Source organism: Dipodomys merriami, unplaced genomic scaffold (genome assembly GCF_024711535.1).
Source record: "Dipodomys merriami isolate MVZ:Mamm:240054 unplaced genomic scaffold, mDipMer1.0.p SCAF_15, whole genome shotgun sequence".
Lineage (NCBI taxonomy): Eukaryota > Metazoa > Chordata > Mammalia > Rodentia > Heteromyidae > Dipodomys > Dipodomys merriami.
This window is the reverse complement of record NW_027202826.1, coordinates 32,824,400-32,845,448: the sequence shown is the minus strand read 5'-3', so window position 1 is coordinate 32,845,448 and position 21,049 is coordinate 32,824,400. Positions and strand designations below refer to the sequence as shown.

Below are 21,049 nucleotides of genomic sequence, written 5' to 3'. Positions count from 1 at the left end.
AACGATCTTATATTTAGAAAGGCAAAAAGAGGAGAGTACCAAAGCACATTTATAGAAAATACCCTTGACCGTTTAGAAATACCCTTGATAGTACAGAAATAAGCAGAATAATATGTTCATAAGACAGTGAAGGATGAGCTTGGGGAACCAGCAAAGAAAGTTGGGCTGGGCTCAAATATCCCTGAGCGTCAGCCAGATAGGCTAGACTCCTTAAAGTGGGGGGAGGGAGGCTAGTGGCTGTTGGGTTGTTTGTTTGTTTGTTCTTTTAAAGGTTTGAAATACCAGGGGGCATGATAAATTATACAGAACTCCAGACACTCACACACAGTGAGACCAAAAGAGGATACTCTCAGGGGAAGAGCACAAAGGCACCGTGCAATGCCCGTGTGCCTTGGATCATATAAAATAATATTTATTGAAATGAACCTTAAAGAAATAGGAAAAAGAAGTAAAGTTTGGGAAGAGCAAGAAGCAGGGGATGGTTGTGCAGTCTACAAAGGAGGCTCAGGAGCCTCTGGAAGTATTGGAATGAATGAATCAGATTTCAGGTGGAATCTGTGGTGCATTTTACTGTCTGTGTGACCTTGGGAAATTTCCTTTGGGCTCAGTTTGCTTATTTATCGCTTATTCACGCTTCTCAGCACAGTTGTCAGAAATAAATACGCTAGTGCCTTGGAAGCACTGCACACATGTCAGGCTCTCAGTAAGGTTTGCTTGCTGGCTCGTCTCTGCTAGGAAGCTGCTGGAATTTCCCAGCAGCGAGTTGGTCAAGACTCTGGGGATTGATGCAGATGATGGCGATGGATTGGCCAGGTTCAGTAGAAGAAACTGTCTCAAAGGTGAAGTTTCAGAACTTAGTGATTGCAGATAACTAACTTGAGACAGAAAAGTAAGGAGAGAATCTTGCTTAAAGGAAAAGACAATGGAAGGTGATTTCCATTGAGCTGGGGATAGTCCCTTGTCCTGGATGGCTTCTAGGGGATATGGATTTGTTTTCTCCACCCATTAAAGAAGTAAAAGGCAGGAAAGGATTTTAAACAAACAGAGCACATTTATTTGAAAGCCATGAGAGAAAAGTACCCAGGCTCCCCATTAGAAGGTCTCTGAAGAGGAGGCTCCCAGAGTCCCCTCCAAGGGCAGTTACTATAGCACCAGGCTCCTCCTCTGTGCTTTGCTCTGATTGGCGGATGGCATAGGAATGCCACACCCCAGCTCTTTACACTGATAGAGCAAGTACCAAGGCACTATGTGAAGAAACTTTTCGTAGGAGTCTGAGATACTCTGGAAACAAGAAGGGCCACAATGGTCCGTGTTAACTGACACCTGTTATAGCTGCACCTTTTGATCCCTGCCTACCTGACAATTCCCCTTGCTTTCTCTCATACTTGTGGGACCGACATTCAGGAAAGAAGACAGCAGTAGCTGAGCTGATGTTCTCTATAAAGCTTGGGTGGTGTCCCTTGTGGGTCGTGATGAATACGCTGTGATTTTACTATGTACCTGTGTGTGTCACAGTCACACAAGTAAGGGGCTATTTGCTAATAGTGTGTATGTGTGTTTTTAGGTAAAAATTAAATGACTTAAAATAGGCTTAACACATAGGCATAGGATAAAAAACAAAATCTCACTTGGGGCTAGTTGTTCATGCCAGTAATCCTAGCTACTCAGGAGGCTGAGATCTGAGGATCATGGCTCAAAGCCAGCCTGGGCAGGAAAATTTGTGAAAATCTCTTATCTCCAATTAACCAGCAAAAAAAAGAGCTAGAAGTGGAGTTGTGGCTCAAATGATAGAGCACTAGTCTTGCATACAAAGAGCTCAGGGACAATGGCCAGTTCTTGAGTTCAAGCCCCAGGACTAGCACCAAAAACTGCCCCAGAATTGAAGCTGTGGCTCAAGTAGTAGAGCGCCAGCCTTGAGTGTAAAAGCCACGCAAGAGGAAAAGACAAAGCTCATCTGGACAGAGAGGCTTTTTCAGACATACTTCTAGTTGACTTAAGCACACAAGGTGCTGTGAACGGCATAACAATTTCTTTAACTCTTAACCCCCCAAAACCCTCCCCCTTGATAAAAGCAATGCATGACAGTAAGTGTTCAACTACTGAGGAATACACTTCTGTACATTACCACAGAAAGTAGCTTCGGGGAGATTGGATTGTAAACATTTACAAAGCATAGAGAAATTGAATGTAGGATTCTGTGGCCCTCTGTCTGGGCTGCTCAAATGCATTCTCCCAACTTCACTCTTGGCAGGGCTGAAAGACCTCATGACGTAGGCTCATTGGTCTGGGAAATCCTCGTGGCTTTTCTATTGGAGATTCCAAATTTGAGTGTGCATAAAGTTGCCAATGATGCTCAAGGTAACCCTTGAGAGATCTCAATTTCATGCTTCTGAAATGAGACTGCAAAGTATGCTTGTTAACTGGTACTGTGGATGACCTGGGGCAGGTAGGTCAGTCACACTTAGGGGAAACACTGTGAGAAGCCAGGCAAATCATCGGCAACGTTTGGAGAACTGAGAGTTTTAGACTCTTGCCTCTGAACAGAGTAGAGCTTGAAGGTTCCCAGGGTGCTCCCCAATAGTTCTTGGAGATCTGCATGTTTCATCCATTCATATGAAACATGCAGGAGTATTTGTTGTCCCTCTGCGGTAACAAAACACTGTAGACCATGGGGCTTACCACAGAAATGTCCTTTCTCCCAGCTGTGGAGGCTGGAAGTGTTCAAGCAGGGATCATTTTTTGGTGAGAGTCTCCTTGGCGTGTCCTCACATAACCTCAGGTCCGCTGACTGTTCGCTGACATCCCAGTGTGTACTCTTGGATGCAGGAACTAGCGCTGGGTATCTCCGCATCCCATCGTAGAGACCTACCTTGGGACCTCATTTAAGCCTAATGATCTTCAAAAATGGCTCCATCTTGAAATACCATCCCATAGCGATCGGCTTCAACATAGAAGTTTTGGAAGCACACAATTTAGTCCAGAGCTGTCACCTATATAGCTTCATACTGATCCTGTGATTTCAGGCTGTTAACTTGCTTGCGTTTTTATTAGAAATGGCTCCCTACACAATGTGCTTTTGCAGTGAATGAGTAGACCCATTAGATAATGATCTGAAAGGTAGGGAAATCCCTGGGGAAATTATTTTAATATTTGTATCACTAGAGTTCAACATGGTCTTCCATTCACCCTCCTTCCTTTCTTATTTCTCAAGCTAGAAATGCTATATTCTTAAGAGTGCCTGGTCCTGGGACTGAGTTCATGGAGTTGTGGATGAATTCAGTGTTGACTTATGCCATTTACATCAGTGTGCTAACATAGTTGATCTTATTACTATAAGGAAAATTAAAAGGAGAAGGAAAAAAATCCAAGCACTAATGGCTCATGACTGTAATCCTAGCTACTCAGGAGACTGAGATATGAGGATCAAGATCTGAAGCTAGCCTGAGCAGGAAAGTATGTGTGACTCTTATATCCAGTTACAGCAAAAAGCCAGAAGAGCTGTGGCTAACGTAGTAGAGAGGTCCAACCTTGAGGGATAAAGCTAAGGGACAGCATCCTGGTCCTGAATTCAAGCCCCAGTACCAACACAAAACAAAGTAAAACAAACCAAAAAGAATCCTATTGTTGGGGCTGGGGAGGTGGCTCAGTGGTAGAGTGCTTGCCTTGCATGCCTGAGGCCCTGGGTTCGATTCCTCAGCACCATATAAGCAAAAAGAAAAAAAAGCTGGAAGTGGCACTGTGGCTCAAGTGGTAGAGTGCTAGCCTTGAGCTGAAGAGCTTAGGGACAGTGCCCAGCCTCAGAGTTCAGGCCCCACAACCGGACCCCCCCCCCCAAAAAAAGAATCCTATTGTGGATGCACCATGAAGATAAGTAACATTAAGTTGGCTCTTTTATTTCAAAATCACAGTATAGTTTGTTATGATTGAGAAAACAGATTCACACTTAACTCAGTGTTAGGATCATTTAAAGACAAAAATGACTCATGACTAAAATCAAACATTTCAGTTCAAGTGTGCTATGATAAAGTCAAGATTCTGAAAGAATATTAAGAAAAAATGTCAATGTAATCAAATTTAATGTACAACATCAGGATTCTAGGTCATAAAACAGTTCTATAAATTAGAATCCAGACTGAATTAGTAGCTTTCAGCTGTTGTCATGAAAAAACAGTAACCATGTCAGCTGATCAATATGTTAATTTTCTTTGTTATCTATATATGTATATAGATCATGTGTATAGATGTGTATCTATACATATACATAACTACACATCATCATGGTGCATACCTTGAGTAGATAAAAATGTATTTAAAAAGTTAAAAATACTAAGAAGTCATGACACTAATGTTTTCTAATCGTCTCAAGTCTCTTTCAGGAGAAATGGTGGATTTTTTAATAAATAGCTTTCTTTGTAGGTTAGTATCATTGAATTAAAGAAAAGCCCTTCCTTAAAATAATCCATTGGATTATACGCTTACGTTTGGTAAGTAGAAATACTTGGCGTGTACACTCTCTCCTGTTGTATATCCTGCTAGTCATAGATAATGTCAACAGATTATCAGTGGCAATTATTTTTTGCTTTCATAATATATTGACATTATCTATGACTAAAGGAAATTCTAGCCATTTTGAGAGTCCCGGCTTCCCCCCTCCCCCTCCACACACCTCAGACTGGTACTTAAACTCAGGGCCTCTCTCTCAATTGCTTGCTTGTTTTTTTTCTCTCAAGACTGGTGTTCTGCCAGTTGAGTTATACTTCCACTTTCAGCTTTTGGTGGTGAAATGGGCATAAGAGGCTCCTAGACTTTGCTGCCTCACCTGGCTTTGAACCTCAAACTACAGATCTCAGCCTCCTGAGTAGCTAGGATTTCAAATGTGAGCCACTAGCACCAGTTTAGTTTATAGCTTAAGAGGAACAATATTTTGACCCAATAAAGTGTGTGTTATTGCTATTAATAAAACACATTAATTATCATATTTACAAGATTCATAGAGTTTGAAATTCTCTTTTGTATGCTTAGGTGAATGCTATTTTCTAAGTCTTGTCTACCTAAAAATCATCATTATTCCTATACACACTTACCCAGCCTGAGTCTTGACTCTGTGTCCCCATACACCACTTTCCACAGGCCTCGTTCCACATCTGCTCTACCCATGACACATCTGTTCTCACTAAAAACAAGTCAAAAACAATGAATTTGTTTGCAGAAAGATTAAAATGTAATGGTTGCCAAAAATACTTACATTAAAAATTGTCAAGAAATCAAAACCATTTATAAAACTTTTTGTGTGTGTTTATGCCAGTACTGTGGCTTGAATTTATAGCTTCAAGATTGCTAGTCTTACAGCTGGCACTCATCACTTGAGCCATATCTCCAGTCTAGCATATTGCTGGATAATTAGAGATGAGGTCTCTAGACTTTTCTGCCCTCACTTGGAACTACAATCCTCTGATCTCAGCCTCCCAAACAGCTGGGATTACAGGCTGAGGCACTGACACTCGGCTCTAATACACCAGTGATTTTTAAGCTACACCTTAAAACATATTCTTGTGGCTCAGAAGGCAAATGTGTAACACTGGTAATTAATCCTAATTGCAAAGATTTGGTTCCTTTTCAGAAAGTAAGCCTGGATTGTTCCTTGAATCTTATATTTGCTATATTTTCTCAGGGTAGTTAAAATAAAAATAATTGGAAGAGGAAGGAGGTCTCCTTAAGAGAAAAGTTAAGGCAATATTGCAAGATAATACTTAGCCTAAATACAGGGGTGGTGTGTGTGTGAGGGAGGGAGGGGGGAGACACAGAGAGAGACAGAGAGAGAGAGAGAGAGAGACACGGGCAGGCAGGCAAACAGATAAAGAAGGAAAAAAGACGAGAGAGAGAGAGAGAGAGAGAGAGAGAGAGAGAGGGAAAAAAGACAGAGAATGAGAGATTTCATCAGTCTAAAGTGTACAAATGACTTGAGAAGATTGTCCTGTCCTAATTCTTGAAACCAATAAATAACTCCCGTTGGCATTCAAGCTTGGTGCTTGCTTGCAAGTACCCACTAGCCTGTATTTCCAAGACTTTTAAGACAGGAGTCACACTATCTCCACGAGCAGTAGGAGCACAGCCTCACCTGGGTGCCTAGGGAGGGGTAGGTGTGTGGAAATGTGTTTTATTAGTCCATCGGAATGCCGTATTGTGTGGGAACCGCCGGCTCCCCGCTGGAGGTCCTGCAGTCCAAGCTTAGCCACAGGATCCATTTGGGCTGAGTCCTTAACCGCCCTGACCGTCCTCATCCCTTGCCACCGTCTGGGCTCAGCGCTCTCCAGAAACCGGTCTCAGATCGGCGGACGGAAGCCATCCAACCCCACCCCACCGCACCCTTCCTCTTCTACAGCTGGTTTATTTTTTTGTATCCTCGCTACCGCCCAGGTCCATGGAGGGCAGTCCATCCCTGAGGCGCACGACGGTGATGCGGGAGAAGGGCCGGCGCCAGGCGGTGCGGGGCCCCGCGTTCATGTTCAACGACCGGGGCACCAGCCTCACGGTGGAGGAGGAGCGCTTCCTCGACGCCGCGGAGTACGGCAACATCCCCGTGGTGCGCAAGATGCTGGAGGAATCGCGGACGCTGAACGTGAACTGCGTGGACTACATGGGGCAGAACGCGCTGCAGCTGGCCGTGGGCAACGAGCACCTGGAGGTGACGGAGCTGCTGCTCAAGAAGGAGAACCTGGCGCGCATCGGCGACGCGCTGCTGCTGGCCATCAGCAAGGGCTACGTGCGCATCGTGGAGGCCATCCTCAGCCACCCGGCCTTCGCCGCCAGCGGGCGCCTGACGCTCAGCCCCTGCGAGCAGGAGCTGCAGGACGACGACTTCTACGCATACGACGAGGACGGCACGCGCTTCTCGCCCGACATCACGCCCATCATCCTGGCGGCGCACTGCCAGAAGTACGAGGTGGTGCACATGCTGCTGCTCAAGGGCGCGCGCATCGAGCGGCCGCACGACTACTTCTGCAAGTGCGCCGAGTGCGCCGAGAAGCAGCGGCACGACTCCTTCAGCCACTCGCGCTCCCGGATCAACGCCTACAAGGGGCTGGCCAGCCCGGCCTACCTGTCCCTGTCCAGCGAGGACCCCGTGCTCACCGCCCTGGAGCTCAGCAATGAGCTGGCCAAGCTGGCCAACATAGAGAAGGAGTTTAAGGTGAGCGCTGCGCGGCCCCGCTGCGGCTCTGCCCAATGCCCCCTTGCTGATCTGCGCCCTGCACCCCTGTGGCTCTGCCCGATGCCCCCTTGCTGATCTGCGCCCTGCACCCCTGGGGCTCTGCCCAATGCCCCCTTGCTGATCTGCGTCCTGCACCCCTGTGGCTCTGCCCGATGCCCCCTTGCTGATCTGCGTCCTGCACCCCTGCGGCTCTGCCTGATGCCACCTGCGGCTCTGTGCCCTCTCCCTCGCCCTGCTTCCCCCGCTGCTGCTAGGATCCTTCCTTCCCCTAGTTGGTCCAAACTTAGTTTTGTCCGTGGATTTTAAATCCCCAGGATTGGGAAACAGCATTCTGTGCTGATATGGTGACTTGGGGTCCTCTTAAAGACAGCCCTAGATAAATTCTCGAGGATGTGTGCATGCTGGATCCGAGAGCTGTTATTCTGGTGGTGTTCTGTGTTTTGAGTGGAACATTCAAGGAAAGGCAAGACTTCCTCTTCTGTTAATTAGAGAGATTTAGTGTGAACTCCCCTTCCAAATTCTTCCTCCTGACTTACAGGTGTTTTGTTGTTGGGGCTTTTGGGGGGAACGGGGGAGAATAAAGGGATTGTCCCAGTACCGCAGCTTGAACTCAGGTCTTGGTCACTGTTCCTTTGTTTTTTCACTCAGGGTTACCACTTGAACCACAGCCGTAACCGGGCTTTTTGGTGGTTAATTGGAGATGTCTCTCCAACTTTCCTGCTTGAGCTGGCCTCAAACCACGATCTTCAGATCTCAGCCTCCTAAGTTACAGGTGTGAGCCACTGGCTCCTGACAAGATTTATAGTTTTAGAGTAACATCCAACACAGAAGTGATATTAGGAAAGTGGCGCTGTGGCTCAAGCGGTAGAGCGCTGGCCTTGAGCTGAAGAGCTGAGGGATAGTGCCCAAGCCCAGAGTTCAAGCCCCACGACCGACCAAAAAAAAAAAAAAGAACTGATATTAGTTTTGTTTTTATTTCCCCGAGAGGATGCACTGTTTCTGGACTGCTGTAATATCAGCTCCATGCTTGGAGCACACTCCCCTACCCAGTCTCCCCATATAGCTTTGAAAACTCCTATTCAAAGGTTCAAGCAGTGGATAGTCCTTTAGAATAAAAAAGCAAAAGACTAGTATAAAATACTATTAGAATTCTTTCACTAATGTCACAATGTCTCTCCTTGAATTCTACAGTTGAGGGGTCAGAGACATGGCTCAGTGGGAAGAGCACTAGCCAATGAGTGGAAGCATTAGGTCCAAGTTCAAGTCCAGGATTCAGACCAAAAAAAGAAAAGAATTCTACAATGTACATTCAGAGTGCCAAGCCATAGATGTAAGGTCAACCTAGAAACACAAGAAAAGCTACATGATTTTGCTTTAATGGATTTTATTTTAATTTAATGAGTGAACATTTTCCTGTACATCCTCTCCAGTCATTTTTATGAAAATTGTACATTAATGATAGACTATTTTTATTTATTTTACCAAGTTGCTATATCATCTTAGGCATTGTGAATTAATCTAGCTATTGGACCTATCTAGGACAAAATAAAATTTTTATTTATAGCTCTGGTCCAAAGATATTGACTCTTGTTACCTCCCATTTCCCACCTAAGATAATTACAGGTGCTGGATTCAATTCCTTGAATTGTTTTCCAGAAGGGTGACTCCTTTCAGTGTTTTTATATCCAGCAGAGAAAAATGATCCATTCTGTCTTTGACATCTTAATCATTTTTCATAGTTAAGTGAGAACCCATCAAATATAACTAGAAATACAGCTCATGCTAAGGAAGATCATCTTTACCCTGGAGTTGTAAGGACATGATGGGAAAACCCCTTTCTTTCCTTTTTGAATTCACACCTAATATCTAAGACATATATCAACCCACTCTGAGTCCTCCCGGTATAGATCTCTAATGATCATGCAAAGCCTTCAAAATTGTTTTTTTTATGATGCAGAAGCCAAGCATACATATAGTACAATTTTGGGAGGAAATGTGGGGGGAAATCCAAAGAAGAAAATAAATAACACTTTCTATATCCAGAACCCTTTAAAGACATGTATTATGTGCTATTCAAAAAGAAATATTTCTTTGGACTTCAAGACAAATTTTCTTTAAGAGAGAACTTCCAGTGGGTTAGAGAAGATAAAAAAAATATTTAGGCAAAATGCCTCTAAATATCACTTCTTTATTTCTGACACAGTAATAAAAACATAATTCTAATTTTATTTGGCATTTCTTTCAAATGTCACAGAAACTTTGTTTTTACGTATCTTGCTCTGTATATATTGAAACTCTGCTTAAGAAATTCTATAAAAGGGAATATTTTTGAAGATTATGTTTCAATAATTCACTAAAGATGGTGATGTCTGATGTTTGCAATTTTGCTCATAGAAGTCATCTCAGTGAAGTGATGGAGAGAGAATTTGTTATTCATAGTTTTCCCCTGAAGCTGGCTAAATCCAGATTAGTCATGCTCAGAATCTCCTTCCTTCTGATTCGAAGAGGGACCTCTGCTAACCTTTCCAAGGTAGGAAAGTATCACAAGCAGTGAAAAAGAGAAGACACAACCGAGTTCTAGAGGACAGTCATGAAGCTGCCAAATATCTTGAGGGTATGCAAAAGGCATATCAACCTGGAAGTCCCTATCTCTGGATTGTGTGGGAAGCCATTTAGTCATGCAATCCTCTCTGCACCCAGATCCCAAAAGCACTTCAGAAGCTTGAGTCCCTGAATGGAGGTGGGGGTGTCTCCCTCCCCTGGCTGGAAGTACCTTTTCTTTTCTTTCCCCATTCTCACCTGTGCTGGTTCTTCTTGTCTGCCTAACACTCCCTTCCTTCATCTCTCCTCACACCTATCTGTCAGGGCTTTCAACAGACTGAAACTATGGTGCTTTCAGAGTGCTGACCCAGAGACGCTTGAGCTTAGCAAAGACAGTGCAAATGAGACTCATTTCTGAGGAAAGCACGTAACCTAATTTTCCTGCTCCAGGGTGTTCGCTTTCTTCTTTCTCCATAGGGACTTTAAGCTCAAAGTACCAGCTTTGAAAGAAAAAAGAATAGATAATACACTATCTAGTGAAAAAGAGATGGTGGGGTTTTCTTCTTTTCAGACAACAGTACCTATTTTGTTTTATTGATGGCCTGCGATACGTCATATCTCACAGCTCAGATTATTTCAGAGAAGCATCTAAACCACTGAGAAGTATTCAGAATTCCCCCAGAAATACCTTGGGCATAGAGCTGAAAGCACATGAAAGTCATTATTCCTAGAGGTCAAACATTCTACTGTATATATTTAGATAAATTAATGGAGGACAGCCTAGTGACAGGTTATTAAAGAAGTCTTTTGATGTGCAGGTGCTGGATGAAGCTGTTCTGAGCTACAGAATATTGGACAGGATGGACTCTGGCTTTAATAGTGTGCATGTCCCTGATGGCAAAGCCATCATTTATTAAGCTGGGAGAACACAAATTGAAACTTCCTAATTCTGACTGAGAGCAGGATGCACATTTTTTTGTAACAAAGCAAACAAATATCAGGCCATCTGTCTTCTCTGTGCCTCGGTTTTCCTCTCCTTAAAGTAGAAAAGCAGTTTCAATGTCTGTCACTTAGAGCAGTAAGGGGAAAAAAAAGGTATCCCAAAAGCAAGATTGCCTATATATATATATATATATATATATATATATATATATATATATATATATATATATATATATATATATATATATATATATATATATATATATATATATATATATATATATATATATACACACACATACACACATACATACATACAGCGAGAAATCTTGGTCTATATTTACCTATCTATATCTATCTATATTATATAGAGATCTGATATATATAAATAAAGAGAGAAAGATCTATCTATATATGTATATATAGAGAGAGAGCAGGAATATACTGATCTCTGGTTATACACACCTCTCAATCTACAAGTAGGAAAGCAAGAGGCTGTAGCCAAAGTCCCACTCATCCTAGGCATTATGTCTAAAATTTTACACCTGTCAGACACTGGTGGCTCACACCTGTAATCCTAGCTAGTCAGGAGGCTGACATCTGAGGATCAAGGTCTGAAATCAGCCTGTGTAGAAAATACTGCAATTTTTATGTCCAATTAATCAACCAAGCTGGATGTGGAGCAATGGCTTGGGTAGTAGAGCCCCAGCATTGAGCCAAAAATAAATCACTGTTATCTCCAGCACTTGCGCAATAAACATCTTCCAGCAAGATCTGTCTAAATTGTTACAGAATCAGAGCCTTATCCTGGTAACTTGCAGGATACTCTTTTATTTGTTTGGTTGTTTGTTTCTCAAGTGATCTTTCATTGTGAAAAATTGCAGAGCTTTTCTTTAAAACTGGACCACTTACCAAATGATGATTTTTAAAGGCACTGAGTCATTATTTAGATGTTACTGTGAGAACTAAATTTTCTTCAAATCATAGACTGTATTGTGTGTGTGTGTGTGTGTGTGTGTGTGTGTGTGTGTGTGTGCGCACGCGCGCGCGCGCGCGCACGCGCGACAGTACTGCGGCTTAAATTCAGAATCTGGGTACTATCCTTTTGCTTTTTGCTCAAGGCAGGCACTGTACCTCTACTTCCAGCTTTTTGCTGTTTAATTGGAGTTAAGAGTATCATGATCTTTCCTGCCAGAGCTGGCTTCAAACCTTGATCCTCAGATCTCAGCCTCCTGAGTAGCTAAAATGACAGGCTAAAGCCTCTGGTACCTGGCTTTTTTTTTTTCTGATCAATAGAGAAATGGCTATCCTATTACAAAACAGTCTGAATTGGAGAGTAAAACAAGGAAATTTCATCTGAAAGGCCGCATCAAAGGGATGGACATGATTTAATATTTCTGTATGCTATATGGACATGGATTTAATATTTCTGTAAGTTATAACAAAATATTTCATTAGTCTTTCAGGAAGGGAAGGCAGATGGACATTTAACTGACACTGCACAGAAACCAGAGCCTGAACATTTTATTAATTTTTATCAGTTGCATGTACCAACTTGAATGGAGACCAGAGATTGAAATTTTATTCATCATATCTGTGCCCTTATGAGGGAAAAAGGATTAACTGTAATGGTTCTTTATCTGAATTTCTGATATCTGAAATGGAAAGTATTCTAGTCTGTGCAGCCTTGTAAACAGTCACTCTCCTTCTTTGTGTTTATTTGAGTTGGTGATTTGGTTTTGCCCACAAAATCAGATTAATTATTTAAGAGAAGATCATTGGAATTCTATGTTCTTCTTAACTTTTACAATATGATTTGTGGAAGTCCAGATATTCTTCTGTGCTGTCTTACTTGGTTAGTTAGACACAGTGTCCAGACATGTTAAAAATGAGGCATTCTATTTTCCTCAAGTGTGCCAAATTAAACAAATTACGTGTGTGTGTGTGTGTGTGTGTGTGAGAGAGAGAGAGAGAGAGAGAGAGAGAGAGTCTGTGTGTATGTCTGTGTGTGTGGCAGCCCTGGGGCTTGGACTCAGGACCTGGACACTGTTCCTGAGCTTTTTTACTCAAAGGCTAGCACTCTACCACTTGAGCCACATCTCCAGTTGATTTAATTAATCTCTTGATTGATTATTTATTTTTGCTGGTTAATTGGAGATAAGGGTCTCACAGATTTTCTTGCCCAACCTGGCTTTGAACCATCATCCTCAGATCTCAGCCTCCTAAGTAGCTAGTATTACAGGCATGAGCCACCATCACCCAGCCACCTGGCTTCTTAAGGGAAAGAATTTTAGTGAAAGTCATAAATGCAGGGTTTCCAAAAGAAAGGCCCTTTCCCAAGAAATGCCCATTGGAACCTTTGCTGGAACCAATGGTGTTGAAATCAGTTCCATTCTGTAAGTAATAGGGAATGCTGTCCAACCATCCATGGCACTCTATAAATATGCAGATGGAATTAAAGATTCACAGATGATTATTTTTAGCAAGGTGTTAGTTCCAGTGGCCTGGAAATTTTTCTCTTAGGTATTGATATTCTGTAACCTTTGAGAATTCCATTACACATAATCAGACATTTCTGTCCTGATTAAAAAAAAAAACCTTAAGACAAACTAGGGGAAGGGAAACCTCACAACTTTTTATATAAATGAGAACCTATCTACTTCTTTGCACTTTTTATAAAACCATTTATAATATCTCAAATACTAATTTTGTCAGAATCTCCAAATCCCCACAGATTATCTTCAAGTAGTTTTATAAAGTAGTTGCCATTCATGAAATGAATTTATGAACACAGTGCCTCTTGATCAATCTCACCCCTTTCAACCTTCTCACCCGTCCTTCCCATTCCACCCTTCCCTCACTTTTCTTCATCTTCTTCCTACAATTTTTCTGTCAGGATATTTAGGGAAAGAGCTGAGAATGTGCATGTTCCGACCTACACAGGTGCCGTTGATTCTGAGCCCTGGTCATTCAGAAGCTATGTCAAGGCAATGTTCACTGGGCATGTTATTTTCACAGATACTCCATCTTCCCTGTTAAAGTGTTATTGTAGGAGAATTTCCATTATAGACATGTCCTATTTTAGCTGTAGAATGAATTATTTTCTATTTGTACAAAAGAGCTAAAAACTGATTAACCAACATCACATAATATACCAAAAACCTGAATGTGTACCACTCTTTTTTGGGGGGCATATTTTAATTTTTGTGCCAGTTCTAGGGCTTGAACCCAGGGCCTGGGATTTTGTCCCTAAGCTACTTTTGCTCAAGGCTGATACTCTACCACTTGAGCCACTTGAGCTCCATTTCCAGCTTCTTTGGTGATTAAGAATCTCATGGACTTTCTTGCCTAGACTGGCTTTGAACTATAATCATCAGATCTCAGACTGCTGAGTTGATCAGGACTCAGGAATCCTGGTGCTAGACTAGCAACTTTCAATTTTTATTTATTTTATTTTTTTAGTGCTGAGAATTGGAGTCAGACCCTTGACTGGGCAAATTTTACCACTGAGTTGCAAATCTAGTTAAAAATTTTAATTGACCAATAATAATTGTATTTATATGATACCATGCAATATTTGGATATATGTATGAATTGGGAATGATTAAATGAAGTGAATTAACACATTTGTCACTTCACTTTTCTGCGTGCATGTGTGTGTGTGTGTGATGTGATATTTGAAATGTCCTAGCATTTGTGTGTGTGTGTGTGTATGTGTGTGTGTGTGTGTGTGTGTGTGTGTGTGTGTGTGTGTATGCACGCATGCGTGTGAAGCTCTCTTGGCTTTTTAGCTCAAGGTTGATACTCTATAACTTGAGTCACATCTCCACTTCTGGGCTTTTTGAAGGTTAATTGGAGATAAGAGTCTCACAAACTTTTCTACCTGCACTGGCTTCAAACCTTGATCCTCAGATTGCAGCCTCCTGAGTAGCTAGGATCACAGATATGAGCTACCAGCACCTACAAAATCCTAATATTTTTAAAATATATAATATATTGTTGTAACTTTGGTCAATGCCTTTAACAGCAGAGTTGAAGACTTTTGTGTGTATGTGTGCTGACACTGGGGCTTGAACCCAGGGCTTCACAAGGCTTTCACTCTACCACTTGAGCCACAGCTCCACCGGTTAATTGGAGAAGAGTCTCGTGTACTTTCCTTGAAAGTCTGGCTTTGACCTTTGATGATCGTATCTCAGCCTTTTGAATAGCTAGAATTACAGGTGTGGGCCAAAACTTTATTGACTAATGTCTCTCCATTCCTTCCCTCACCTTCAATCTAGTCTTCATTTCTGTGTGTTCAGCTGTTTTGAGATTCTATGTACAAGCAATATGGGCTTACCATTTCCAAAGCTGTCTCTCAGCATGGGGAAGGTTGTAGAAGGGAACCCCTGGGTGAGGGTAGGGTAAGGAAGTAGGGGTCACCTCTAGCCTGTCTAACTCAACCAGCCTTGCTGGTTGAGGCTACAGATACCTTCCCAGAAGAAGGGACATCTTTTATGCCACATACCCCCTAAACACAGCTTTCCCGTTGGATTAGGGGAAACTCTTCACACTAACTACAACCCCTCTTGTTTTTTTTTTTAGAATGACTACAGGAAGCTGTCCATGCAATGTAAAGACTTTGTAGTAGGCGTGCTGGACCTTTGCAGGGACTCGGAAGAGGTAGAAGCCATTCTCAATGGTGATCTAGAATCTACCGAGCCCCTGGATGTGCACAGACACAAAGCTTCACTGAGTCGAGTCAAACTTGCCATTAAATATGAAGTCAAAAAGGTAAGATGACCCATCAGTTCCCTAGTCTGGGATACTTAAAAACGGATCAGAGGGCTGGGAAGGTGGCTCAGTGGTACAGTGCTTGCCTTGCATGCATGAGGCCCTGGGTTTGATTCCTCAGCACCACATAAAAGCCAGAAGTGGTGCTGTGGCTCACGTGGTAGAGCGCTAGCCTTCAGTTGAAGAGCTGAGGGACAGAGCCCAGGCCCAGAATTCAGGCCCCACAACCAACAACAACAACAAAAAAAAAAAAAAAAAAAAAAAGGAAAAAAGAAAAAACGGATCAGAGCCAGGCACTGGTGGATCATACATGTAATCCTGGCTACTCAGGAAGAGACTGAGCAGATTGAGGTTGGAAGGCAGAAAAGCCCATGAGATTCTTATCTACCCCCCCCCAAAAAAAAACAATTGTGGCTCAGGTGGTAGAGTGTAGGTAGGCGGGCAGGCAGGCCTTGTGTGCATGTGCATGCACACCCCTGATAAGTTTTTTTCCTTCCTAAAAACAATTAGAATCATGGTGAAGCTGAAAGTTAAATATGTCAGGTCTGATTTTTTCCACATACTTACCCAGAAGGGACCTTGCACCAGTCCTGAATCTTCTGTAAGTTTTAGTTTCCATATATCAAAGGAACATGATATCTCCTAATAGAATATTAATCCTGATAATATCTTTATCAAGGTAGAGTTTTTGTGGGACTTAAATGAATTAAAAGTATGCAATGGAGCTGGGTGCTGGCAGTTCACGCCTATAATCCTAGCTACTCAGGAAGCTGAAATCTGAGGATCACAGTTAGAAGCCAGCCAGGGCAAGAAAGTCAGTGAGTCTCTCATCTTGAATTAATAGCCAGAAAATTGTGGCTCAGAGTTATAGAGTACTAGCCTTCAGTAGAAAAAGTCAGGGACTGGGGCTGGGAAGATGGCTCAGTAGTAGAGCCCTTGCCTTGCATGCATGAGGCTCTGGGTTCGATTCCCCAGCACCACATAAGCCAGAGGTGGCGCTGTAGCTCAAGTGGTAGAGCACTAGCCTTGAGCTGAAGAGCTGAGGGACAGCGCCCAGGCCCAGAGTTCAGGCCCCACGACTGGACCCCCCCCCCCCAAAAAAAAGAAAAAGTCAGGGACAGCATCTAGGCCCTGAATTCAATCAGCCCCACAAATGGCAAAAAAAGAAAAGAAAAGAAATCATTCATTGTAGTGAAATTAACAACTACATGTGCTACTTGTATACATTTAATAAGGTTCTATGTGTTCTCATGTTGATTCTTTTTAAAAATTATTTTTATTACCTTTAAGCAGTTGTGCAAAGGAGTTTCAATTCAGCGTTTCTCAGGTCACATAGTCATAAAACTGGTCATGCAAGGGCCAAAACTGAAATTTTTGGTTAGCTTTTTCTTTGTTTCTTTTTTATTCTTCTGTGAGACAAGAGCTTGAACTCAGCTGACACTTTCACTCATTGGCTGGCACTGTACCACCTGAGCCACTGAGCCTGCCTCCAGAGGTTGGTTATTTCCGTTTTGTTTTGGTTCAAGCTCAGGTCTCCAACTGTGAAGTTTTTTTCTCTTCAGATTACTCTTCAGTAATTCAATAATTAGGGTAGAAATATTTTAGTGCATTAAAAAATCTTAGTTATCCAGAGATTGAAACTTTTATGCATGTTATATAACTGAGAGGGTGGTTTGTTTTTTCTTTTGAACTTTAAAATGAGCTGATGAATTGAGACAAAATAAGCTCTAACTGCAAATGGATCTGGCATCATGAGCTGGTCAGTGAATAGCTAAGTCTCTTGCCCTTCTTGCTCTGGGCCGTGGAGAAGACAGACACTACAGCCTGTCAATCAGGGTATGAGTCCTGATATTGCCACTGTTTTCCTGAGTGATGGACAGGTCACTGGGCCTCTGAGCCTTGGTCTGTTGGTTAGTGAAATGAGGGCAGTAATAATACAACTATTCAGCCATTTAAAGATGATTTGATATAATGCATGTGATTAGCACTGTACATTAATAAACTAATATGTAATGAACAATTGTAGTAACATTCCCACATTATGAAAATGCAAAATGTGGAATTCATAATGAACTACATAAGGATTCATAATGAATGAAGCAAATTTATCAAAGACAAGCTTTATGTTCCCGTATCATTTCCAGATCATAGTGTCAGACCAGTACTCATTAAAGCAAGAATTTAACAGAGTGTCAAGAATCACACAGAGGCTGGGTGCTGGTGGCATACACCTGTAATCCTAGCCATTCAGGAGGCTGAGATCTGAGGATCAGGGTTCAAGGCCAATCTCTGAGACTCTTAACTCTAGTTAACCACCAAAAAAGCCAGAAGTGGAGCTGTGACTCAAGTGATAGACTGCTAGCCTTGAGTTCAGAAGCTCAGGGCCAGCGCCCAGGCCCTAAGTTCAAGCCCTAGGACTGGCACACAGACAAAATAAATGTACTGTACTTACAAACTGATCTGTTGAATGATAACTTCTTTGTAGAACTACTTAAAGATAATAAAACCTTACTTTTTTAAAAAGCTCACAGAATAAGGAGAAGTGGAGGAAAAGCTTATATAAACTGTACTTGTAGAAACTTCACTTAGAACCAGGTCCAGAACTGGTCTAATAAGGGAGTATGTAGGGCCTAAACAGAATAATTCTTCAGGGATAGGAGCGTGGCTTAGTGGTAGAGTGCTTGTCTAGCATGCATGAGACCCTGGGTTTGATTCCTCTGTCCCACCTAAACAAAAAATAAATTCATTAAATGAACATAAAAAAGCATATAGAACATTTCTTCAGAGCAAATAAAGCTGCAGACAGCCAGTTCCAGCCCCAACAGGAAGGATGCTCTGAGTTCTTTCCTGCCTGCCCTGGCTACCTTCAAACCTGGATCCTCAGATCATAGCTTCCTGAACAGCTAGGATTATAAGTGCCTGGCTTTCTTCCCCTTCCCCCATTTTATTGAAGAAAAAAATGAAATGAACTGACCTAAATCTCTTCCAAACCAGCTCTCCCACATGCCTCTGGTTCCTAACCTGTGTTTTCCCCCAGCACCAAGTGAGGATGGAAAGTCTTTCCTTTTCCACAGGACAATCAACTCAAAATGTTTTCAGTAAAGAGCAAAGGCAAACAACTTTTCAAGTTACAAGATCACTACACTGGCCCTACTTTTCTCCACTGAGAGTGCTCTTGCTAGTTGAGGTTTTGCTAGGGTGGGGCGGAAACAACAATTTGGAAGAAGATTGATGGTAAGGCCTTTTTAGAATGCTGTCTGGGCAGACACGCACAGGTCTTGCGATTTGTGTCTCTTCTGTTTGGCACCTGAGAGAATGGATGTCACTTGTCACTTGCTTTTTATCATGGCTTTGAAAGTGTCCTATTAGCAGAGACAGCTGCTGCACAGATGCGCTTCTGTTAACCAAACCTCGCAGGGTGAATGTCTTACTACATGCTCATTTTCAACAAATTGGTGTGTGGGTTATAATTTATGAGATGTCATTAATAAGAAATTCACGATCCATCATCAACAATAACAACAACAATTATTTAGAACTGAAAGAAGACATAGGACTTTTGCCAGCACTTTTGGGTTTGTTTTATGACATAAATGGAATGTTAATGCCAAGTCTTTGGCTTGGACTATTTATGCAATAAATGTATATAAGAACTTTAATTGTTTTTAAAGAACTCTATGCTAGGCTTCCCAGAAAGCCCTCACCCTTTTCTTCCTTCTTTTATGTGTGCTAATGCTGGAATTTGAACTCAGGGCCTTATCCTCTTGTTTGGAATTTTTACCCTGCAGCTTGAGCCCTTTAATAGTTATGAAGCAATTTTGAAGAATAGAAGGGAGGCAAAGGAGGCTTCACCAGAATTGGGCTCTGGAAAAATATGTATGATTAATATCTTTTGGATGTGAAGGCATTCAGGAGCGGAACTGTCAACAGTAGAAATGTGACTGATCATTCCTCTCTCTCTCTCTCTCTCTCTCTCTCTCTCTCTCTCTCTCTCTCTCTCTCTCGCTCTCGCTCGCTCTCTCTCTCTCTCTCTCTCTCTCTCTCTCTCCCCACCCCCACCCCCAACAGTTTGTAGCACACCCCAACTGCCAGCAGCAGCTTTTGACGATCTGGTACGAGAACCTCTCAGGCCTTCGTGAGCAGACCATAGCCATCAAGTGTCTGGTGGTGCTGGTGGTGGCCCTGGGCCTGCCATTCCTCGCCATGGGTTACTGGATTGCACCATGCAGCAGGGTACTGGCTGCCTACCCCTGTTTCCTTTGTGGTTGGTGGAGCTGTATCTTTAGAAGGGAAAAGAACAAAAGCTTCAAGCTTGCATGGTCATTCACTCAAGGACACAGATTCTGCTTTTGAATAAATGGATCCACTCAGAGAAGTGATGAGAAAGGATTTTGTATAACTAGAATAGACTACTAAGGCTTCTGGGTTTTTTGGTTTGTTGCTGGTCCCAGGGCTTGAACTCAGGACCTGGGCACTGGCCCTGAGCATTTTGCTCAAGACTAGTGTTCAACCACTTGAGCCATAGCTCCTCTTCCAGCTTTTGGGTGGTTAATTGGAGATGAGACTCCTGAGCTTTCCCACCCAGGCTGGCATGGAACCGAGACCCTCAGATCTCAGCTCCTGAGTAGCTACTATGAGCCACCAGCACCTGACTAAGACTTTTCAGATAAAACCCCATGGTAGATGGAAAAGAAGAAAAGCAGCTTGAGTGAAAAGTAGCATTTGTCTCTTGATAACTTAACCAGCCAAACATCAACTGGGCCAATCCGCTCTGAGAAAAGAGAAATACACAGCTAGACTGCAGTAGCGCCTGGGATCTGGGCTGAATTCAGTGTGTTAAAGCACACTGAGAAGGATGCTATGTCGAGGTCTTCACATACATATGTGGCAGGTTCCTCTAGGCCTCTGTTCTTCCAGAAGATTCTGAAATATACAATGCCTGATGCTTATGGATCACACCTGTAATCCTAGCTGCTCAGGAGCCTGAGATCAATCTGAGGATCGAAGTTTGAGGCCAGCAGAGGTAGACAAATCTGAAAGACTCTTATCTCCAACTAACCAGCAAACACCTGGAGGTGGAAGTGTGACTCAAGCGGTAGAATGTTGCCCTTGAGCAAAACAGCCAAGTGAGAGCTCTAGGTTATCAGTTCATGTCCAGTACTGGCATACACACACACACACACACACACACACACACACACACACACACAGAATCAAGTACTTGCATATGTGTGTGCATATATTCTGTGTGTGAATAAATACTCTGTGTGTGCATATATATACATATGTGTATATGTGTATAAATTTATATATATATATATATATATATATATATATACAGAATTTAGGTGGTATCTTCAATGATTTTTTTTTACATTGCTTCCTTTTGCTTTAGTCATTTTGTTCACTTGCCGTTCTTCTCTCAACTTACCCATATAAAGAAAATGTGATTATGTTTTAAAAAATCTCTACATAGGGGTGTTGGTGGCTTGGGTCTATAATCCTAGCTTCTCAGGAAGCTGAGATCTGAGGATCATGATTCCAAGTCAGCCTGGGCAGGAAAGTCCATGGGACTCTTATCTC

At 42.4% G+C, this 21,049-nt stretch overlaps 1 protein-coding gene across 6 annotated transcripts in view; it reads left to right on the top strand.

The window, feature by feature from the left end:
• Trpc3 (transient receptor potential cation channel subfamily C member 3) overlaps positions 1 to 21,049 on the top strand; it is a 70,503-nt gene that overhangs the window by 16,707 nt on the left and 32,747 nt on the right. For 3 of the 6 annotated variants that reach the window (XM_070022543.1, XM_070022542.1, XM_070022539.1), the window contains 3 exons: positions 6,418 to 7,189; positions 15,278 to 15,466; positions 19,535 to 19,699. In XM_070022543.1, coding sequence (XP_069878644.1) covers positions 6,418 to 7,189; positions 15,278 to 15,466; positions 19,535 to 19,699 — 1,126 coding nt within the window. Of the gene's footprint in view, positions 1 to 6,417; positions 7,190 to 15,277; positions 15,467 to 19,534; positions 19,700 to 21,049 lie in introns of those variants that run through there. The other 3 variants (XM_070022537.1, XM_070022541.1, XM_070022540.1) reach the window with 3 other exon arrangements.